Source organism: Poecilia mexicana, unplaced genomic scaffold, assembly GCF_051168715.1.
Source record: "Poecilia mexicana isolate PSO_F unplaced genomic scaffold, ASM5116871v1 scaffold_18, whole genome shotgun sequence".
In the NCBI taxonomy this organism is placed as follows: Eukaryota; Metazoa; Chordata; class Actinopteri; order Cyprinodontiformes; family Poeciliidae; genus Poecilia; species Poecilia mexicana.
Window position 1 is genome coordinate 26,880,207 of NW_028263387.1, and position 18,274 is coordinate 26,898,480.

General features: G+C 45.7%; 3 protein-coding genes across 4 annotated transcripts; 1 reads left to right on the top strand and 2 right to left on the bottom strand.

Annotated features, from left to right (window-relative positions):
- Window positions 1–2: 2 nt before the first annotated feature.
- Window positions 3–6,934, top strand: LOC106928578 (uncharacterized). Its single transcript, XM_088015573.1, has 9 exons — window positions 3–312; window positions 765–836; window positions 911–1,031; window positions 1,748–1,944; window positions 2,526–2,772; window positions 3,061–3,191; window positions 4,016–4,239; window positions 4,711–4,778; window positions 5,583–6,934. The coding sequence occupies exons 1-9, from the start codon at window positions 126–128 to the stop codon at window positions 6,832–6,834; spliced, it is 2,499 nt and encodes an 832-aa protein (XP_087871699.1). The 5' UTR covers window positions 3–125; the 3' UTR covers window positions 6,835–6,934.
- A 1,024-nt stretch (window positions 6,935–7,958) lies between these two features.
- Window positions 7,959–13,639, bottom strand: LOC106928569 (uncharacterized). The gene is made up of 7 exons (XM_015004902.2): window positions 13,262–13,639; window positions 12,160–12,298; window positions 11,917–11,998; window positions 11,388–11,488; window positions 11,171–11,273; window positions 10,995–11,098; window positions 7,959–9,868 (listed from the first exon to the last, which is right to left on the bottom strand). The coding sequence occupies exons 1-7, from the start codon at window positions 13,488–13,490 to the stop codon at window positions 8,689–8,691; spliced, it is 1,938 nt and encodes a 645-aa protein (XP_014860388.2). The 5' UTR covers window positions 13,491–13,639; the 3' UTR covers window positions 7,959–8,688.
- A 436-nt stretch (window positions 13,640–14,075) lies between these two features.
- On the bottom strand, window positions 14,076–18,209 carry gltpd2a (glycolipid transfer protein domain containing 2a). Of its 2 annotated transcripts, XM_015004903.2 has the most exons (6): window positions 17,583–18,207; window positions 16,978–17,042; window positions 16,675–16,859; window positions 16,044–16,179; window positions 15,769–15,965; window positions 14,076–15,034 (listed from the first exon to the last, which is right to left on the bottom strand). In XM_015004903.2, the coding sequence occupies exons 1-6, from the start codon at window positions 17,674–17,676 to the stop codon at window positions 14,806–14,808; spliced, it is 906 nt and encodes a 301-aa protein (XP_014860389.2). In that variant the 5' UTR covers window positions 17,677–18,207; the 3' UTR covers window positions 14,076–14,805. The 2 variants fall into 2 exon arrangements, with proteins under 2 accessions (XP_014860389.2, XP_087871740.1); XM_088015614.1 differs by having other exon boundaries at window positions 15,769–16,179; window positions 17,583–18,209.
- Between the last annotated feature and the right edge of the window lie 65 nt (window positions 18,210–18,274).

Sequence of the window (18,274 nt, forward strand, 5' to 3'; positions counted from 1 at the left end):
CGGTCACTCCGCCGGAAGTTACACGAGCTGGAGCGAAGAGAGGGAATCGGTTAACCCGGAAGTGAACGATTCCCACCACACAGCAAAGAATGTTTCCGCGGAGATCAGTCTGAGAGAGAGTAAACATGAATACAAGTGATCTGAGAGGGATAATCACGGAGCGGCTGGGCTCGGCGACCAGAAAGGTGCTGGCGGCGGTGGAGGAGGCCGTGGCCGGGTACGAGCAGGAGGCGTCGGGCTTCAGACGGGAGATCGACCGCCAGAGGAGGCAGCTGGAGCTGCTGCAGCCGCAGGTCAAGCTGCACAGAGGAGGTCAGTGGTGGACTGGAGGTCCACAGTAAAAGATAAATACGATGGTTTTTAGTTGAGCGGCAAGTATTTATAGTGAATCAGGTGCGTCCTTAAGATTTGGAACCATGGGGCCCTGAGCCCTAGAAGGGGGAGGGGTGGGGTGGGGGTTGGAAATTTCAGGGGAAATTTCCAACCCCTGAAATTTCTTCAGATCTTCATGTATTTAAGGAGTGACATCAAAATAAACTAGTATAATTTAGACTGATGGGAAAGGAAGCAAAAAGTTGAAGTTTCCTGAGATTTACACTCATTAAGCAGAATAACAGGTGTTCTGTGATTTGTCTGCCTCACATTGATCTGTTTGCTGTTTAATTTTCACGTTTTGCTTCCATAAATTATTTTATCCGTTTTCAGCTTCATTTTGTGAAGATTGTCAGATGATGATCAGGTTTTGTTTGTTTCTGCCTGAAAAGCCAACAAGCTGATCCCAGATCTGCAGAGCCAGGAGGAGGAAGGCGGTGAGGAAGAGGAGCAGCAGCCCAGCGGTAGGAACCAGAACCAGGCTGGAGGTACTGGATCATGTCAGAGATCAGAACTCTGCTGCTACTGTTGTGTTCAGGTGAGGCGGCTGAGAGTCACAGTCGACCTGGGAACCTCTCTGATGAAGGGGCGGAGCCAACAACGACCTTCAGGCTAAACCAGGAACACCTGAAGGACAAACATTATGGGAAACCACCAAGGTAACTGGTTTTAATGGGCTGAGCCCTTCATGTTTGAGACTGTAGTAACTCCACTTCATCTCTGCCAGTATCCAGAGCCGTCTTCCTGTTTTTTCTCAGGTTCTCCTGGTTTAGTTTAAATCTTCATTTTAACTTATGTTTGGTTTAAATCTTCATTTTAACTTATGTTCTCTATTTTTAGTTTTAGTACAGAAAGTACTCCTGGCCCAGTGCCTCGATGTTTAGCTGTTTATATTTCCAGGACATTTAAATAAATATCTCTGCTACGAAGAGATATTTGTTTTCCACTAGAACGTTCTGTCATGTTAACATTCACTGGAGGATTAGTTGTCCTAATAATTACTGCCATGAATGATATTATTGTTTTTAGACCATTTTTCATTTATCTATTGATAAAGTGGCATAATAATGCAAGTTCACCCTCTGCAAGACCAATAAAGTAGAAGAATATGAACACTGGGACTGGAAGATATTTTAAATATAAACCACAAAACCAGAAATAAAATTGATTCTGACGTCTGTAAATAAAATTCTCCTTCAAAAATATAAAAATATGTCAGAATTTAAGTTATTGAGCTCATTTCAGTTTCTCATGTGATTAACTCAGATTATCTCACAGGAAGTTCTTCTGTGTTCAGATAAACTCATTTCCAGTGTCGGGTTTCCGTTTCTCCAGCTGTAACTTTTTCCTGACAGCAGAAAACATTTTATTTCAGGAAGCGACTCGTTGTGTCTAAATTCTACAATCTGAGAGCGATGATCACGGAGCTGCTGAAACGGGCGGCCAGAGACGTGCTGGCGGCGGTGGAGGGGACCGTGGCCTGGAGCCAGGAGGACGAGTCGAGCTTCAGGCGGGACGTCGACGGCCAGAGGAGGCAGCTGGAGCTGCTGCAGGTCGGCGACCAGCAGGCAGGTCAGTGGAAACCAGTCACAGCTGGTGGGTTTACTGGTTCAGAGCAGCTGGGATTCTGAGAGGAACTAGTCACCTTTACTTCACTTGCTTTTTGGGGAAAATATATGTTTCTAGGAATGTTTTCATTGTACTTTATCGCTGCTCTTTCTGAAGTAAAATCTCTGTATGTTCGACCTGCTGCACTGCAAAAACACCAAATCTTACCAAGTATTTTGTCTAGTTTTTACTGCTAATATCTTTAAATAAGAACAAACTAACTTAAATTTTACTTTTCAGCAAGAACCTGTTGTAAATTAATTATTTCATAATATGAACAAAATTTTCTAGTTAACTGATAACATGGGAAAAGATCTTGAAATAATCTGCCTGTGGGAGATTTTTTATTTTTTTAAGTAATTATTGAGCTTCTATGTCTTTATCATGCAAAAAATGTCCACATCATTTTATATTTTGGTCCATCTGATGATGTAATGTTTAAGTATTAAAGGACGTTTTGATCAATCCTTGAGTTGATTTTTTAACAAATACTTGAAATAGTTTTACTCTGGTTCTTGTGTCTCTGCCTCGTCTGCTGCGGCCAGATGTGCCGACCCAGGAAGTGGAGGTCGTCGTTGAGGAAGAGGAGCAGCAGCAGCTCACTGGTTCACACAGAACCAGAACCAGAACCAGAACCTTCAGCCAATCAGACCAACTGCTGGGTTCAGGTGTGGATGGAGCGGAGGGTCTGCCGCTGAATGATGAAGACGATGGTGGTGATGAAGAGCCAATAGACGCCTCCAGGCTGAAACAAGAAGACCTGACGGACCCGGACTACGAGATCCCATCAAGGTAACAGAACCAGAACCGGGCTGGTCCAACAAAACAACAAGAACTGGTCAAATAGTGAGTCTGTAATAAGAGCAAAGACTCTTGGTGATGATGTCATAACGTTTCCCCGCCTCCTCAATCTGATTGGTCGTTTCTGAGGTTTTCAGTTCTGCTGTTTGCAGAAGCTAAAAAAATATTTCCACAGATTATCTGTCTGATTTTAAAGTGTCCAAAAGTTTAACCCGCCTCTAGATTTGACCTCTGAACCCTCCGGCCAAACAAAGCTCACCTTCTGTCGTCCCGCTGCAGGTCGGCTCAGGTCAGAGGTCATCCTGGAGGCCGGCGGCCCGGCAGACCTCGGCTCAGCAGCCCAGCGGACCACCTGGCGCTACGGGTCCGGATCCTGGAGGACTACCGGACCAGAGTCCTGTCCAAGGCCGGTGAGAGCCCAGAACCAACTCTCCCAGTGCATGCTGGGAGCTCTGCTGTCTCCCAGTGCATGCTGGGAGTCCTGCTGTCTCCCAGTGCGTGCTGGGAGCTCTGCTGTCTCCCAGTGCGTGCTGGGAGTTCTGCTGTCTCCCAGTGTGTGCTGGGAGCTCTCCTGTCTCCCAGTGTGTGCTGGGAGCTCTCCTGTCTCCCAGTGTGTGCTGGGAGCTCTGCTGTCTCCCAGTGCGTGCTGGGAGTTCTGCTGTCTCCCAGTGTGTGCTGGGAGCTCTCCTGTCTCCCAGTGTGTGCTGGGAGCTCTCCTGTCTCCCAGTGTGTGCTGGGAGCTCTCCTGTCTCCCAGTGTGTGCTGGGAGCTCTCCTGTCTCCCAGTGTGTGCTGGAAGTCCTGCTGTCTCCCAGTGCATGCTGGGAGCTCTGCTGTCTCCCAGTGCATGCTGGGAGTCCTGCTGTCTCCCAGTGCATGCTGGGAGTCCTGCTGTCTCCCAGTGCGTGCTGGGAGCTCTGCTGTCTCCCAGTGCGTGCTGGGAGTTCTGCTGTCTCCCAGTGCGTGCTGGGAGCTCTCCTGTCTCCCAGTGCGTGCTGGGAGCTCTCCTGTCTCCCAGTGCGTGCTGGGAGCTCTCCTGTCTCCCAGTGTGTGCTGGAAGTCCTGCTGTCTCCCAGTGCATGCTGGGAGCTCTGCTGTCTCCCAGTGCATGCTGGGAGTCCTGCTGTCTCCCAGTGCGTGCTGGGAGCCCTGCTGTCTCCCAGTGCATGCTGGGAGCTCTCCTGTCTCCCAGTGCATGCTGGGAGCTCTGCCGACTAACGCTGTGCTGCTGTCAGTGTTTCAGCACAGTGCGGTTCTGGACCTGCAGTGCCCCCGCGGGCTGTCGGAGCCGGGCTTCCTGGACCTGCTGCGCTCACGCTGCCCCCTGCTGGCGGATGGACGGCCCTTCGACGTCTTCATCGCCGCCAAGAACCGGCGGCTGCAGCCGCTGGCGGCGCAGAGCCTGACGCCGGAGCAGATCTGCTCAGGCGGGAAGCCGACGCTCTACATCCGGCTGAAGGTCCGACCAGAACCGACCCGGTCCAAACAGCGCCCCCTGGCTTCTCTCTTTAATACGACTTTATTCTCATTATTTACAACTTTATTCTCGTAACTTTCCGACTTTTTTTCTTGTAATTCTACGATTTTTTTCATAACTTTGCAACTTTATTTCTGTATTATTACAATTATTCTGGCAATATTAGAATTTTATTCTCATAACTTTTTTCTCTGTCTTAATACTCCATCATATTTTCACTCATTCAGCTCCATGTTTTAATTTCCCTTAAAAAACAAACTGAATGCTAAATTTACGGTATGTCGGCCGATCGTCACCATTTTTAAACAGATTTTACTCCGATAAGTAAATCTGGACCAATAAGTGAGGGAGAAAACTGACTGTTTACCTAAATTGTTTAATTTTAAAATAATAAGATAAAGTTCAGTTTGAGTCATGAAAACGTGAAGCTTCATCTAATTTGTTTTCTTTCAGGAAAGCGAGGAGCCATCTTCATCCGATGCTGCGGCGATGAAGAGAGATAAATCCGACCTTCATACCTGGTAAACGACTGATATCAGTTTTCAGTTCCAGGTCCAGTCAGAGCTCAGCGGCAGCGTTCTCAGTTCATACTCAAAAGATTCATCTACTCATAACTACACTGTAAACTAAAACACAGATGTTTTTCTCTAGTTTTTATCTGAACGATTCCCTGAAAGCTTCTGAGAGACAAAGAAATTAGATTTTGTCGGCATCATGAGCCACGGCCCAGCGAGCCGCTGCAGCTGCACTGAGCTGCAGCGGCTCGCAATCATTGGTTGGAAATTAAACGTCCAGTTCATCCAGACGCTACATGCCAGGAATGCTGCACGTCTGACCAGTTTGGATGTAGGGAAATCGTCACAATAAGAAACTTTCTGAAGCTGCACTAGTCGTGATAGTTTCATCACTGCAGGAAGTTTTTCAAAGTGGAAAACTTCCTGTAGAAGCTAAAACCTAACTTCCTCTTCAGGCCGAGTTTCTTTTGCACTTCGGCATCCTGAAGATTGATTCCATCTGTAGTTCCACATGTGGGAATGTCTGCAGTCTGAACGGTGATTGTTGCTTTTTTCTGACTTTTACGTCATTAATGTGAGACACGAGTCATAATTGCCTGCAACTTTTCGGTGGCAGATGCCATCTAGCTGTGCAACCTGGTTTCAGCTGCCATGAACTGAGGTCAACCCTGCTGCAGGTCTCAGCTTTGCCAGACTTGATGGCATCCTGGATATTGATTCATTAATCTGTTGGAGCGGAGAGGCATCCAGCTATTTAGCTGTGGGCAGCCATGATTTCAAACATGTTTGTTTTTGTTGTTGCCTCTGCAGCCCTGTTGACAGTAGTGAGGAAGCCGACCCAGGCCTTCAGGCTGAAGATGACGACTGGAGCCCTGATCCTGAACCGCAGACTGCCAAAAGGTCGAGGAAACGGAAGGAGAAAAGGGCGACGCAGAAGACCTTGGGGAGCAAGAGGTCCTGTAAGGTGTGCGGCGCCTGGTACAGGCAGCTGGGCAGTTTGATCAGCCACGTCTGGAACCACGCAGGCGACCCGCAGGGCATCTGCGGCGCCTGCGGAGAGAAGTTCGAGTCTGCAGACGAGCTAAAGGAGCATCTTCGAAACCACCAGAAGGTCCACAGCTGCCAGCACTGCGGGAAGACGTTCGTGTCCGTCCAGAGCCTCACCCTCCACGAGGCGAAGCACACCGGAGAGAGTCGGTTCAGATGCGGCGTCTGCAGTAAAACCTTCACCAACATGGCCTCCCTGAACTACCACCAGTGGCTGCATGTGGAGGACAAGCCACACAAGTGTGACGTCTGCCTCAAGACCTTCGGCTTGGAGTCGCACCTCATGTCCCACAAAAAGCTGCACACGGTCAAGGAGAAGCACGTCTGCGACGTCTGCAACAGGTCGTTCCGGCTTCGCCGCGCCATGACCCAGCACCGCCTGACCCACTCCGACGACAAGCAGTACGCCTGCGACGTCTGTGGGAAGCGCTTCAAGCTCGAGGGTTCGCTGAAGGTCCACGCCAAGACGCACACGGAGAGGGACCGGACGTTCCTGTGCCACGTCTGCTGCCGGACGTTCCTGTGGAAGGGAACGCTGATGGCTCACCTGAAGACCCACAGCAGCGTCCGGCCGTTCGTCTGCGCCGTCTGCAGCAAGGGCTTCTGGTTCAAGTGCGACCTGAAGAAGCACATGAGGATCCACTCCGACGAGGCGCCGTACGAGTGCTCGGAGTGCGGCCGCCGCTTCAAGCAGAAGGCCAACCTGGACAGCCACATCAAGATCCACATGGGCATCAAGAGGTTTGTGTGCGGCGAGTGTGGGAAGGAGTGCTCCCGACGGGAACACCTGAAGGTCCACATGAGGACCCACAACGGAGACAAGCCCTACAAGTGCAGCGTCTGCGACCGGGCCTTCACCCAGAGCCACTGTCTGAAAACGCACATGAAGAGTCACCCCACGGAGGGAAACCTGGACCCGACCCAGACTCAAGACATGGACGAAAACCCGGCTCTGGACCCGCATCAGAGCCACGAGATGGAAGGAGACCCGGTTCTGGACCCGTCAGAAACCTGAGCTGATACCTTAAATTCATGACTTTATTCCTATCAGACTTTTACATGTAATGATTAACTTGTAATGACAAAAAAATGAAATAAAACAGTTAATCACTGGAGTGCTTTCCCAGTTCCTTCAGCTGCCCTACAGTTAGTCACGGAGAACCGCAGAGCGCAGAACTCGGACCTGGTGCAATTATTTAAAAATTTCCATTTTCATCTTGACGATAGTTGGTTTTATTTATCCGTAGTGCCTGACAAATTAACCACTAAAAATTCTTGAAGACTTTTAAGTTCCAGCTGCCAAACATCAGAGAATAAAACATTTTTCTTTTCTTTTTTTCTCAAAACAAAACTTCCTTCAGAGGAATCCTGGTCATATTGTAAATGGCCTGCTAGCTGCAGCGCTAGCTCAGCCCAAGAACAGTCATTTTGATTAACATTCAGCCATTCAATTGTATGGAGGGTCAGAGGTGACAAAGTTAAATATACTACGAAATGTGCAAGTTATAAAATAATTAAACTCATTGCATAATTAAATTTACCACTATCATTAAGTATACCATTAAATTATTAAATATATAAATATTATATTTTTAAATATGCAATTAAATAATTAAATGTCCAGTAAAAATAATATTTACCTTTTTAAATAATTATTTGAAATAAAACATTTTAAAGAAAATTTACATAAAATATATTTATTTCACTCTATTTCTATTTCATGGCCCCAGTGAGAGAGCTGTTATAAAATATTCTGTCAACTCCAACCATTTTTTTTGTAGATGTTTGTGGTAAATCAAATAATGGTTTTAATAATTTTCTAATGCATTTAATTATTTAGTGGTAGACTTCTTTATTTTTATTTAATTTTGTCACCCCTAGCACTCCGTAGATTTAACCAGAGTTCATTGAAGTAGAAATCAATGCAGAAACAACCTGGGGGAATGAGGAGGATCAAATGGATGAAGGGGAGAGTCGGCTGGAAAAGCTGTGTGTGTGTGTGTGTGTGTGTGTGTGTGTGTGTGTTGTCCAATCACAACTGCACAAACACAAAACGTCAATAAATCATCTGATTTTAAACCGGCTTCATCAGGACACCACTGACTGAGACGTGGGATTAACTGCACACAGAAACAACAATTAATCTTTTTTCAAATTTATTCAAACGTATCAATGCTGAAAACAGTGAAAATATAGAAAACCATTTAAACAACGCAGCTTTAGAGGTTTTATCGACACATCAAATCCAATTTCTTATCACTTTTTACTGTATGAAAAACAATATGATAAACGTCCGTCCCTAATGCGCATCAAGATAATCAGCAAAAACATTGGATGTAGAACTTGAACTGATAGGAAAACTCGTTCAATTCGTTCTGGACAGAGTTGTGGTGCAACGAGCTGTACGGCTCGGGTCAGTACGCTACTTTTAGGACCGGCGAGTTCATCAGGAGAGCATTTCTACCGCCTATTGTACTCTTCTTGGGCGTGGCGCCTTGCTACTACAACAGCAGTAAGTGGTAATATCATCCATTGATTGGGGGACAAAACATCACTGTCCCCCAATCAATGGATGCCAGTAGCTCGACCCTAATCATACCCTACCCTTATCCTACAGCAGAAAAGGGGCCAGGGTCGGTTCTATTGTCAGATTTTACAATGGAAATCGACAAAAATAGAGAACCACACTGCACCGACCAATGCCGTACCACATGCTGCAGTGTTTAGGTTGTCACCCTCCAGTGGCTCTCAGAGTGAACATCCCTGTGGTTTCTCTTTTCATATCACAGATCTTCTCATGCGCCATCAGTGAGGTTTCCAGTGTGAAGGTTTTCCCGCAGAGTGTGCAGGATGATGGTTTAAAGCAGGTTTAAATGATACTGTGGCTGTCTTGTCCTCCAGACATCAGTGAACCTCCCTGTGGTTCCTCCAGCGTGTTTTCATACCACGGGTCGAGGTGAAGGTTCTGTTCTACGGGGATCTCTCCGGTGTGGATCCTCATGTGGTCCTCCAGGGCCTCCTGTCCGTTACTCACCTGGCCACAGATGGTGCAGACACACTGCTGGATGGCTGAGTGTGTCTTGATGTGGTTGACCAGGTAGGCCAACCGTTTGAAGCAGCGCCCACACTGTGAGCACTTGTACGCCGTCTCGTTGGAGTGGACGATCATGTGGACCTTCAGCGTGTCTTTGGACAGGAAGCTCATGTTGCACAGGCTGCAAACAAACGAGCTGTCTGTGCCGTGAGTCTTCGTGTGGTTCATCAGGTTCTGGTAGGTTTGGAAAGTCTTGTGGCAGATTTGGCAGGTGAATGGGCAGTCACTCGTTGTGTGGGTTTTCTCGTGCGTCTTCAGGGAGGTTTCCAGCGCGAACGTCTTCCCGCAGAGTTTGCAGGAGTAGCCCAGGGTTCCCATCGAGGCGTTGCCGTAGACGCCGCCGTGGCCCTTTGTGTGGGCTACAAGATCCGACTTCATATCAAACGATTTTGGACAAAGATGGCACCTAGCAGGTCGTTTCTCCAAGTGGACCCGGCTATGCCCGTTTAAGGCTGACATGGTGGAGAAGGTCTTGCTACAAACGTTGCATTTAATCCGAGTCTCCGCCACCTGACTCATCGGAGCGTCTGTGACATGCTTGGCAATGTGGCGGTTGAGGGTGACGCTGGACAGCAGGTACTTCCCACAAATCCAGCAGCTGTAGCCCTTTTTGTGACTTGGGAGGTGTTGCTTTAACGCTTCCACAGACTCAAACTTCTCTCCACAGACGCCGCAGACGCCGTGAGGCTCGTTGACGTGATTCCAGATGTGGCTGATCAGACTTCCCAGCTGCCTGTACCAAGTCCCACACACTCTGCATGTCAGCTTGTCGGTTTTCCTCCGTGTCTTCGGCTCAACGTCCTGATTATTGTTGACAGATTCGTCTAAAGACTCGTCGGTGTCACTGCTGGAGTCGCTGGAGTCATCGTCATCGTCCGATTCCAGGTCGTCGAGTTCGGACGTAGAGCTGACGGACAGAGCATCTCCTCCGGGATCTGATTCACCTTCAGGAGAGCTGCAAACAAGGGAAACATTTAAATTATCTTGCAGACGTGTTGAAATGCTGCAGTTGTTGGGAAGCTCTGATAATCCACCTCATTTACTTTTGCCACTCTTCTTTAAATATATGTCTGTTGTTATGATTGAACTCTTCTGACATTTGGGGTCATAATTCCCCAAAAACCCTTCCTCCTGTTTCTACGGATGTTTTCACACCTGATAGTCTCAGTTCTGATAGTTTCAGTTCGACTGGGAACCAAAGTATCAACATTTGTTCCATCTCCAGCTGCTGTGGTTCTCTTTCTCTCTACTCTGAGTTAAACCAACCAAACCCTTTGAGCAACTTGTTCCCCTCCTCGCCTGTGGGGGCGCTGCACCAAGAACCACTGAAGGAAATGACACAAAACTCTCTGAAGAAGCTGATCACAACTTCCTTCAAAAATGTAAACAAAAATGGAGTCAGATTTTAGCAGTTGGAAGATTTCTCTTTGGTAAAACATCACGAGTCTTCTCTGTTTTGGTGGCGTTTACCCAGAATGCACTGCGATATAGTCCACTTCCTCCTTTTGGAGAGGTCTCAGGTCCACTTGGCGTTTACATATACATTCACACCTCCCCAAACAAACCAGACTTTCTAGCCAAACTGGAGTTGCTAATTTGCTACTAGCGGAGCTAATTTTTAGCTTAGCGCTTTAACTGTTAACTTTGAAACTTTTAGCACACTTAGCTTCCCATACATAAATTTTTCTGGATAAATTGTAAAGCATAAATTTACTTTGCTGTTTTGCAAAGTTTCGGTTGAATAAAGCCTCCCAAAAGAAAATATATAAGACAAGGCATGATTGGTCGACGGTGGTTAGCCGAACGGATGCTATTAGCATGCTAAGTGTTACATGACAAGGCATGATTGGTCAACTCATTGGCAGAAAGTTAAAGATATAATAGTGTAACTCTGCAGTTCAACATTGTTTTTAGCTTTAGCATTAGCTTCTGCTAAATACCATTTGGTTTAGCACCTTAGCATGAGCAAAACTAATGTTTATGATTAGTGCTTTAGGGTTAGCATGACTAACTTTCTAGTTAGCAGTTCTCACCCTGCAGTTTGATTAGAAACAGGCCGTGTGTGAATCCTCCCATCTTACCTGGTTCGTAGTCCTGATTTGTCGTCGTCGGTCGGATCAGGATCCAACGTGAGCTGAGCCACAGAACCTTCTTCCTGCTTCACCTCCACCTTCACAACTTGGTTCTGAAACAGATCGAGTCCAAATTAACAAACAAGAACCCGGACCCAGAACTTCGCTTCGTCGGCAGCACTCACCCAGCAGACCTGGGTTTCCATGGCGACCGTGTTGCTCTGATCGGCTTCCTGCTCCTGGTGTTGGTCTGCTGAGCTGATGGACCCGTCAACGGCGCCAACAAAGCTGCAAATGGAAAACGGGTTTCAGTAGCTAACGGATCTGAAACCATCCGGGCTTTCTGCGGTTCCGACAGAGCTCTTCTTTGGACTTTAGCTGCTTTCTAATGAATGTAGTCACCTCGTATGGAACCCGGTTTCATCGCTCTTCAGAACCACCGGGTCGGTAGCTGCAGACTCAGAGGGCAGATGTTGACCAGCCTCCATCTTTACCTGCGGTTTCTGAAACAGACGAGCTCAGAAATGACAAACTGGACAAGGTGCAGTTCACAGAACACAGTCCAGATATCTGAGGTTTAGTATCGGCCGAGACCGACCCAAATTACTTAAAACGTTTCCTTTTTTCAAATAAACACAGACACTGTGCAGAGTTATCACATTAATGTGTAATTTGTTACATTTATATGTATCGTATCGGCTGATTTCAGTGAAAAAAGTGAATCATTCATTTCTAACAGAAACCAGATGAACAGTGATTCATTTCCAAACTTTTGAACTGAACTGTGTTTATGAATTATAAACAAAATTAATCGATTCAAATCAGAACAGCCAAACTCTATTTAGTTTTTGGATTATGATTGTTTACAATCCATGAAAACATTTTAAATTTGGTCTAAAATCCAGTTTGAGAAGAACCGAGCTGCGTTTACCTTCAGGTGGTTCTGAGAGTCGCTGACCTGAGTTGGGCCGGTTCTTTTCCTCCTGGCGGTCTGGACTCTGGAGAAACCGGACCTACAAAAAGACAGCAAGTCAGCTCTGATTGGCTAAATCTATAATGAAGATTTACAGCCAGGTTATGATTTGTTTTCTACTAGAAGATTAAAATCATAATATTACCAGAATAAAACTAACACTGGCAGAATAATCTATTCATTTATTTGTATAGCCGTTACCTTGGCGGCATTTCATAATCTGGGTCCTTCAGGTCTTCTTGGATCAGCTTGGAGATTGCTACTGGATCTTCCTCCTCCTCCTCTTCATCATCATCAGAGTGGTTCCCAGTCAGTCTGTGCCTCTCAGCTGCCTCCACATCTGGACACAACAACAGAGTCTGAACAGCTGCATTCTACCCGTTTTTATCATTTTAAGGATTTAACTCATCAGATTAAATGACAACATGTTCTTCTGTAGATGCTGTAGTTATGAATCCAACAAAAGTTAGGAAATTAAAACAAAAAAAAAGATTTTTCAGCATTGGCCTGATTCTGAACTCTGGATGATTAATTAATTAATTAGTGTATCTATAGTTTCTGCTTATTAACTTTTGAATAAGCAGAAATTCTGCTGGAATTAAAATATGATCCTTTTATCCCCTTTTGGACTAATGATGCCGATTAGCATCAAACCTGTTTTGTTGTGAACTCAGTCAAATGAGTGTATGAACACTATAAATATAAACACTGCAGATCAAGGGGCCTGAGGACCAGAACTGAGAAACACTGTCCTACACTGTTTGCTTTTTCTGTGCTCTCAGCTGTTGAGATTGCTTCCTGGAGGCGTGGCCTTGTTTATACGTCTGCCTATGAGGTATGTAATTCCCAGTCACCTGCTATGAAGCTTACCGGAAGTTGCCTTTGCTGTAAACAACCATCTTCCACTGAAAAAAGAGCTTAATTCAGTATTTGGAGGCCTGACCAACAAGGACTTAAGGGCTTCATTCACTTCTTCTGCTGCCATTGCTAAAGCTACAGGCAGACTATTTCCACAATTACGTCATAGATCACAACTTCTCCTTCTGTTCGCTGATTGGCTAGGACGAAATTCTACCGGAGACAATCCGAGAAAATGGGAGAAATTCCAGACTTTCTATGATGCAACATTTTAATTAAGCGTGATAGCGCAGGACGTTAATGGTAAGTTTTGTGTGAACAGAAAAATCAAGTCTGAATATTTAATAAAAAGTTGTTGTTTTTTTTTGTTTTTTGTTTTTTAACTCAACACCTCTAAGTTTGAACAATGTCAGTATTTAATATTTATCTCCAGTCCACCACTGACCTCCTCTGTGCAGCTTGACCTGCGGCTGCAGCAGCTCCAGCTGCCTCCTCTGGCGGTCGATCTCCCGTCTGAAGCCCGACGCCTCCTCCTCGTACCCGGCTACGGTCCGCTCCACCGCCGCTAGGATCTCCTGGGCGGCGGCGCTCAGCTTCTCGGTGATGATTCCTCTCAGGAAGTCGCTTTTAGACATGCTGAGTGGATCGGAACCGCTGCTGCTGCAGTAAAACATCCCGGGTTCTCCCTGTTTGGATCCAAATCTTCCCCACGTTGCTCCCTATACGCCTACTTCCTGTTGTCCCTGGAAACGGAAGACTCTCCTTCTTCTTCTTCGGAATTTAATTGGAGCGGATCTCTCTAGCGCCTCCTGCTGGCCACATCCCTCACCTCACCATACATAAAAAACGCGTTTTTTTTCTTTTATTTTGAGACAGTTATGATGTGTAACCATGGCAACAAAGAATTAAAGTTTAAGAAGAAAAATAATCTGAAACTGAAAACACAAACTGTTCAGCTCTGCATACTCTGATGTGTGACTTATTTTCATAAGTCAGAGCTGTAAGGCAGCGAAAATGGGATTATCAATCTCAGTTGAACACCAGTATTTCTATTCTAATATTGCATGTATAGTAGAAAGATTTATCTTTAACAAGAACAAATTAAAACTTTTAAATATGTGTTCAAATGGAGTTCTGAACGCTAACAGAACCAGAACTGAACCACTAACTGGACTAAATCTGGTTCTGCCAGCGTTCAGCTGGAAGACTCATTCACAGCAGATGGATCGATGAAAACAGGCTCAGATAACTTGTGACTGTAATATGAGAAAGTATTTTATTTCACTGTTACCACATTTTACAACATGCAGAAACTCATCATGTTAGAAAGTCAACAGAATGAGACGCCCCTGTGACGCTGCGTTGATTTTATTCTGTTGTGAACAAATCCTTTTTGATTTGAGAAATATGTTTTCATTCCTGTGAATAAATGAGAAATGTTCCAGCTTTGCACACCGACGGTGATTTAATTTAAAACAGGGACTGTAAAGCAGCTAATTTGGGATTAGCAGCCTGGTTTTTGGACCTGAGCTCATCAGGCACTCGGTTCAGGTCCAGGATTTTTATTACTGCATGTATGTGAGGAAGATTTAACATTAGCAAGAACAAATTAAACCTTTGAAACATCTGTTTCCTGTTTCCCTGGAGTGCTGAGTTAGAACCAGAACTGACACAAGTCCATCATCAGATGATCCTCAGTGACCAGAGCTGCTTCAGTGCTGTGATGAAACTTAACAGGTTTAGATAAGTGTCAGAAACTTATATTGTTTATTCTACTGTTCTATTGAATGAGTCGAGTTTTCCTCCTGTTGGTCTCAATTATTGACTGAGACACAATTTTCTGTCTTGTGATGTTTTAGCATAAATAACCTCTAATAAAAACTGATAGATATATTTTTGCAGTATCCACCTACTCAGAGGTTCTGTCTCTGTGATTTGAACTCGCTGGAGTTTTCCTGTCTGTCTGGGTAATGACAGGAAGTCTCCTGTTCAGGGCAGCTCCAACATGTTGTACTTCGCCAGGAGGCGTTGAGTCCGTGTGTGGACCACCGAGAGCGCGTGGATGATGATGCGCAGCACGGGTGCTGCCTCTTCCTGTTTCTGCACACACACCAGCTGCAGGAAGTACTGTCTGTCAGGAAGAGCGAGGAAGACTATCTCTGCGGCCTGGCGGAGCATCCAGGGATGGTGGGGGGCCAACGCCACCTTGTAGGCGTCTCTGGGCGAAGGAAACAAGTGAATATGAGACAAATACAAAGTTCCTACAAGCCTGAACAGGAAGTGATCTGCGCCATCTTAGTAGGCAAGTGCATGCGCAATGCATAGCGGACCCATGGTGCCGAGACCAACAGAAAGATATGTGGAAACTCTTAACCAAGAGAAAGACACATAAACAAAATGGCTGCTGTTGGGATCGACCCATATGAGACGGAGAATGGAAAACATGTCAGACGATGTGGAGAAGCCGCCTCCGAACTCATACTAAGATATAATTAACTACTAGTGAACAGGAAGAGTGCGAACCCCACGGAGGAGCTTCACCTGAAAATCTATGGTTCAAACAATCAGAGTTTAAACACCTTTGTGACGGATGTACGAACTGTTCAGGTGAGTAACAAGGTTCTGTGACTGGCAGAGTCAGTACATGTAGCAACAAACACGTAGGCTACATGTCCGTCTTAGCTAGCAAAGCTACGTTAGCTAAGCTAACTTTGCTACTTGGCCTGTAAATACTACAGTAAATATCACAGAGGTGGGTACAGTTCTCATACATCATGTATATTGTTTAAAAGTTAGATGGGAACGAGACGAGAGCTAATTCTAAGCTTGTGGCTAGTTTATTGTTGTCATAGCAACTGCCTATGTGATGTCAAAAGTTCACGGAAGTGTGACGTCACATGAGAACAATGTTTGTAAATGACCATTTAAGTATTCAGAAGATGATCCCGTTACCTGCTGAGCTCTCCGGGCGTTTTGAATCGTCCCTCCGCGTCTGGACCCTCAGACAAACCCTCCAGCATCAGCTTCAGCCAGAGCAGCGAGCGATGCAGCCGCAGCAGCGTCCGGCAGCCTGAGTCCGTCCGGCGGGAGAAGCTGACCATTCCGGCCTGCAGCTCCGCCTCCACCATGGATCGAACAGATCGATACGCCTGTGCAGGAAGTGATGTCAGTAAACGTGTCTGGGAAGGAAGTTCTGACATGTTGAAGACGGGAACGGCAGCCCTCACCCCGGTTCTTAATCCAGAGGAACCGGCTGCCTGAGACTCTGAGCTGCGTTTCAGGGAGAGCTGTCGGATCAGTTCGGTCTTTTCTCTCACTTTCTGAGAAAAGAAACTCACCATCGTTCCCAGAGACTCCATGAAGCTGAGAATGAAAAAAGAGGCTTTTGTTTAACTGAAGTTCATTGGTGGACACTGCTAGCTAAATGCTAGTTGTGCTAATCATACACTATAGCTAATGCTAAAGAGCTAGAATAACATGGTACTTAATGGGAGCTAAATTCCCATTAAGTACCATGACACAACATGTATTACAACATAACACAACGCCCCCTGCAGGTTCACTTCTGAAATTACACACCTTCCCGTCCGCTTTGCGCTTCAGGAAGTGATTCTTTGGAAAAAAACTTTTATTTATGGTTTCAGTTTTATAGTTTCAGTTTTTACAAGTTTAAAACAATCAACAAAATTCTGCATCTTGAAGTTCTGAGAAAGTACCAGGTATGTTCCAGAAAGTACACACACAGAAAGGTACTTGATAGGATTCTACAAAGTTCAAGAAGTTTTTTCAGAAGTTGTCATTGTATAAATTTGTTTGTGGTTTTGGTCTTAAGACCTTAAACACATAAAGCTTGTTTACTTGAGCAGCTGGTCCCAGCTGAGCAGGTACGGCTCCAGCAGGACGTCCTCGCCGTCCTCAGCCAGGCTGGACCGGAGAAACTGCAGCAGCTTCCGGGCCTGAAACGTCTGTCCAGGACATTCTTTGACAAGGGGCGGGGCTTCGTCTGACTCCGCCCTCTCATCCAGGATGGGCGGGGCTAGAGGCTACAAAAAAGTTAGCTAACAGTTACTCTAAAACGTTTATCATGTTCTTTACATTTGTTTTTGCTGTAGTTCATTGTATTTCATTCCCCATCACCATGTGTGAATATGTTAGTCGTACCGTCTGGATGTAATACGTCAAACATGGCTGCCACACTGAGCCGCAGTCTCTCTGTTCACCCTGAGCTGAACAAGCAGAAAGAAATCTAATCACTGGTTACCAGAAATAACAGATAATCAATTAATTTAGTTGAAAGTTTATTTTAAAAAGCACGTTTTTGCATCTTAATCTTTGTTCTGATGTTCACAAAGAAAGAAAAACAGTCAGAAAAGCAATTACTGTGTTTCAATTAGAAGCTTTGTCGATGTTTTGCTAAAGTAATATTTCATATCCCAAATAATAAGGTGAAAATCATTAATCACAGTAGCACTGGCGTAATGTAAGCTAATTTCAAATGATGCTAATGATAGCAGGTATGCTATACAGAAAGAGCAGCTCAGGACTGATGAAGCATCTGATGTGGACACGTTGGTATGTGGGGCCCCGAATGGAAATCTGCTTAGGGCCCCAAAAAGGCCTGGGCCGGCCCTGTAAGACCTCGGGGTTTTCTTTCTGCAGCAGAGTTCAACCTGGAGGTGATTACAACCCGGCGTGTCTCTTTAAATGCCGCTGGCAGTAGGCGGAGCCAACATGGCGGAGCGGCCGGCGTGACGAAGGAAACTTACGGAGCCAGAAGGAGGTGAGGAAGAGGAGGAGAGCGAGCCCGGTGGACAGCAGCAGGTAGCGAAGCAGCAGCGTCCGCCTGAGGAAAACCATCATCCACTCAACAAACCGCCGTCGCTGCTTCACATGCTTCCTGGACTCCAACACACACCTCTGAGTGACCTTTGAACTTGACCTTTGTCCTCTTCACCTGGTTTATCTCAAGCAAACACGCAGTCACGCTGTGGGGAATGTGGGAGATTCTCGTTCTGGACTTCAGAGCAGATTAAGGACCGAGACTCTTAATATCAGAAACAAACTGACTTGGAGACGCAGGGATGTGGTTTTATTACCTTAATTCCAGGTTGTCAGATAAAATAAACACTTCTCATTTTGTTCTGTGCATAACTTTTTCCTCCTGATCACTCACTGCAACACTTTAAAAGTTTTTAACATGATTAACTCTATAACAGGCAGATTAATGAAGATTCAATGAGCACAGAAACTTGTTTGCGTCTGAGACTCCGGCGCCCCCTTGTGGACAAACCTAATAAAACGCCTTGAACATAAGCAGCATGTCGTCACAGCAAACGGAGCTGGAGATGGAAACGTTGTTGCCTTAAACTCATAAAGGAAACAGAAAAATGAAACAGAATCTCCTCTTGTTTCTGTGTACACATATACTGAAACACAGCTAACTGAAATATTAGCTGCA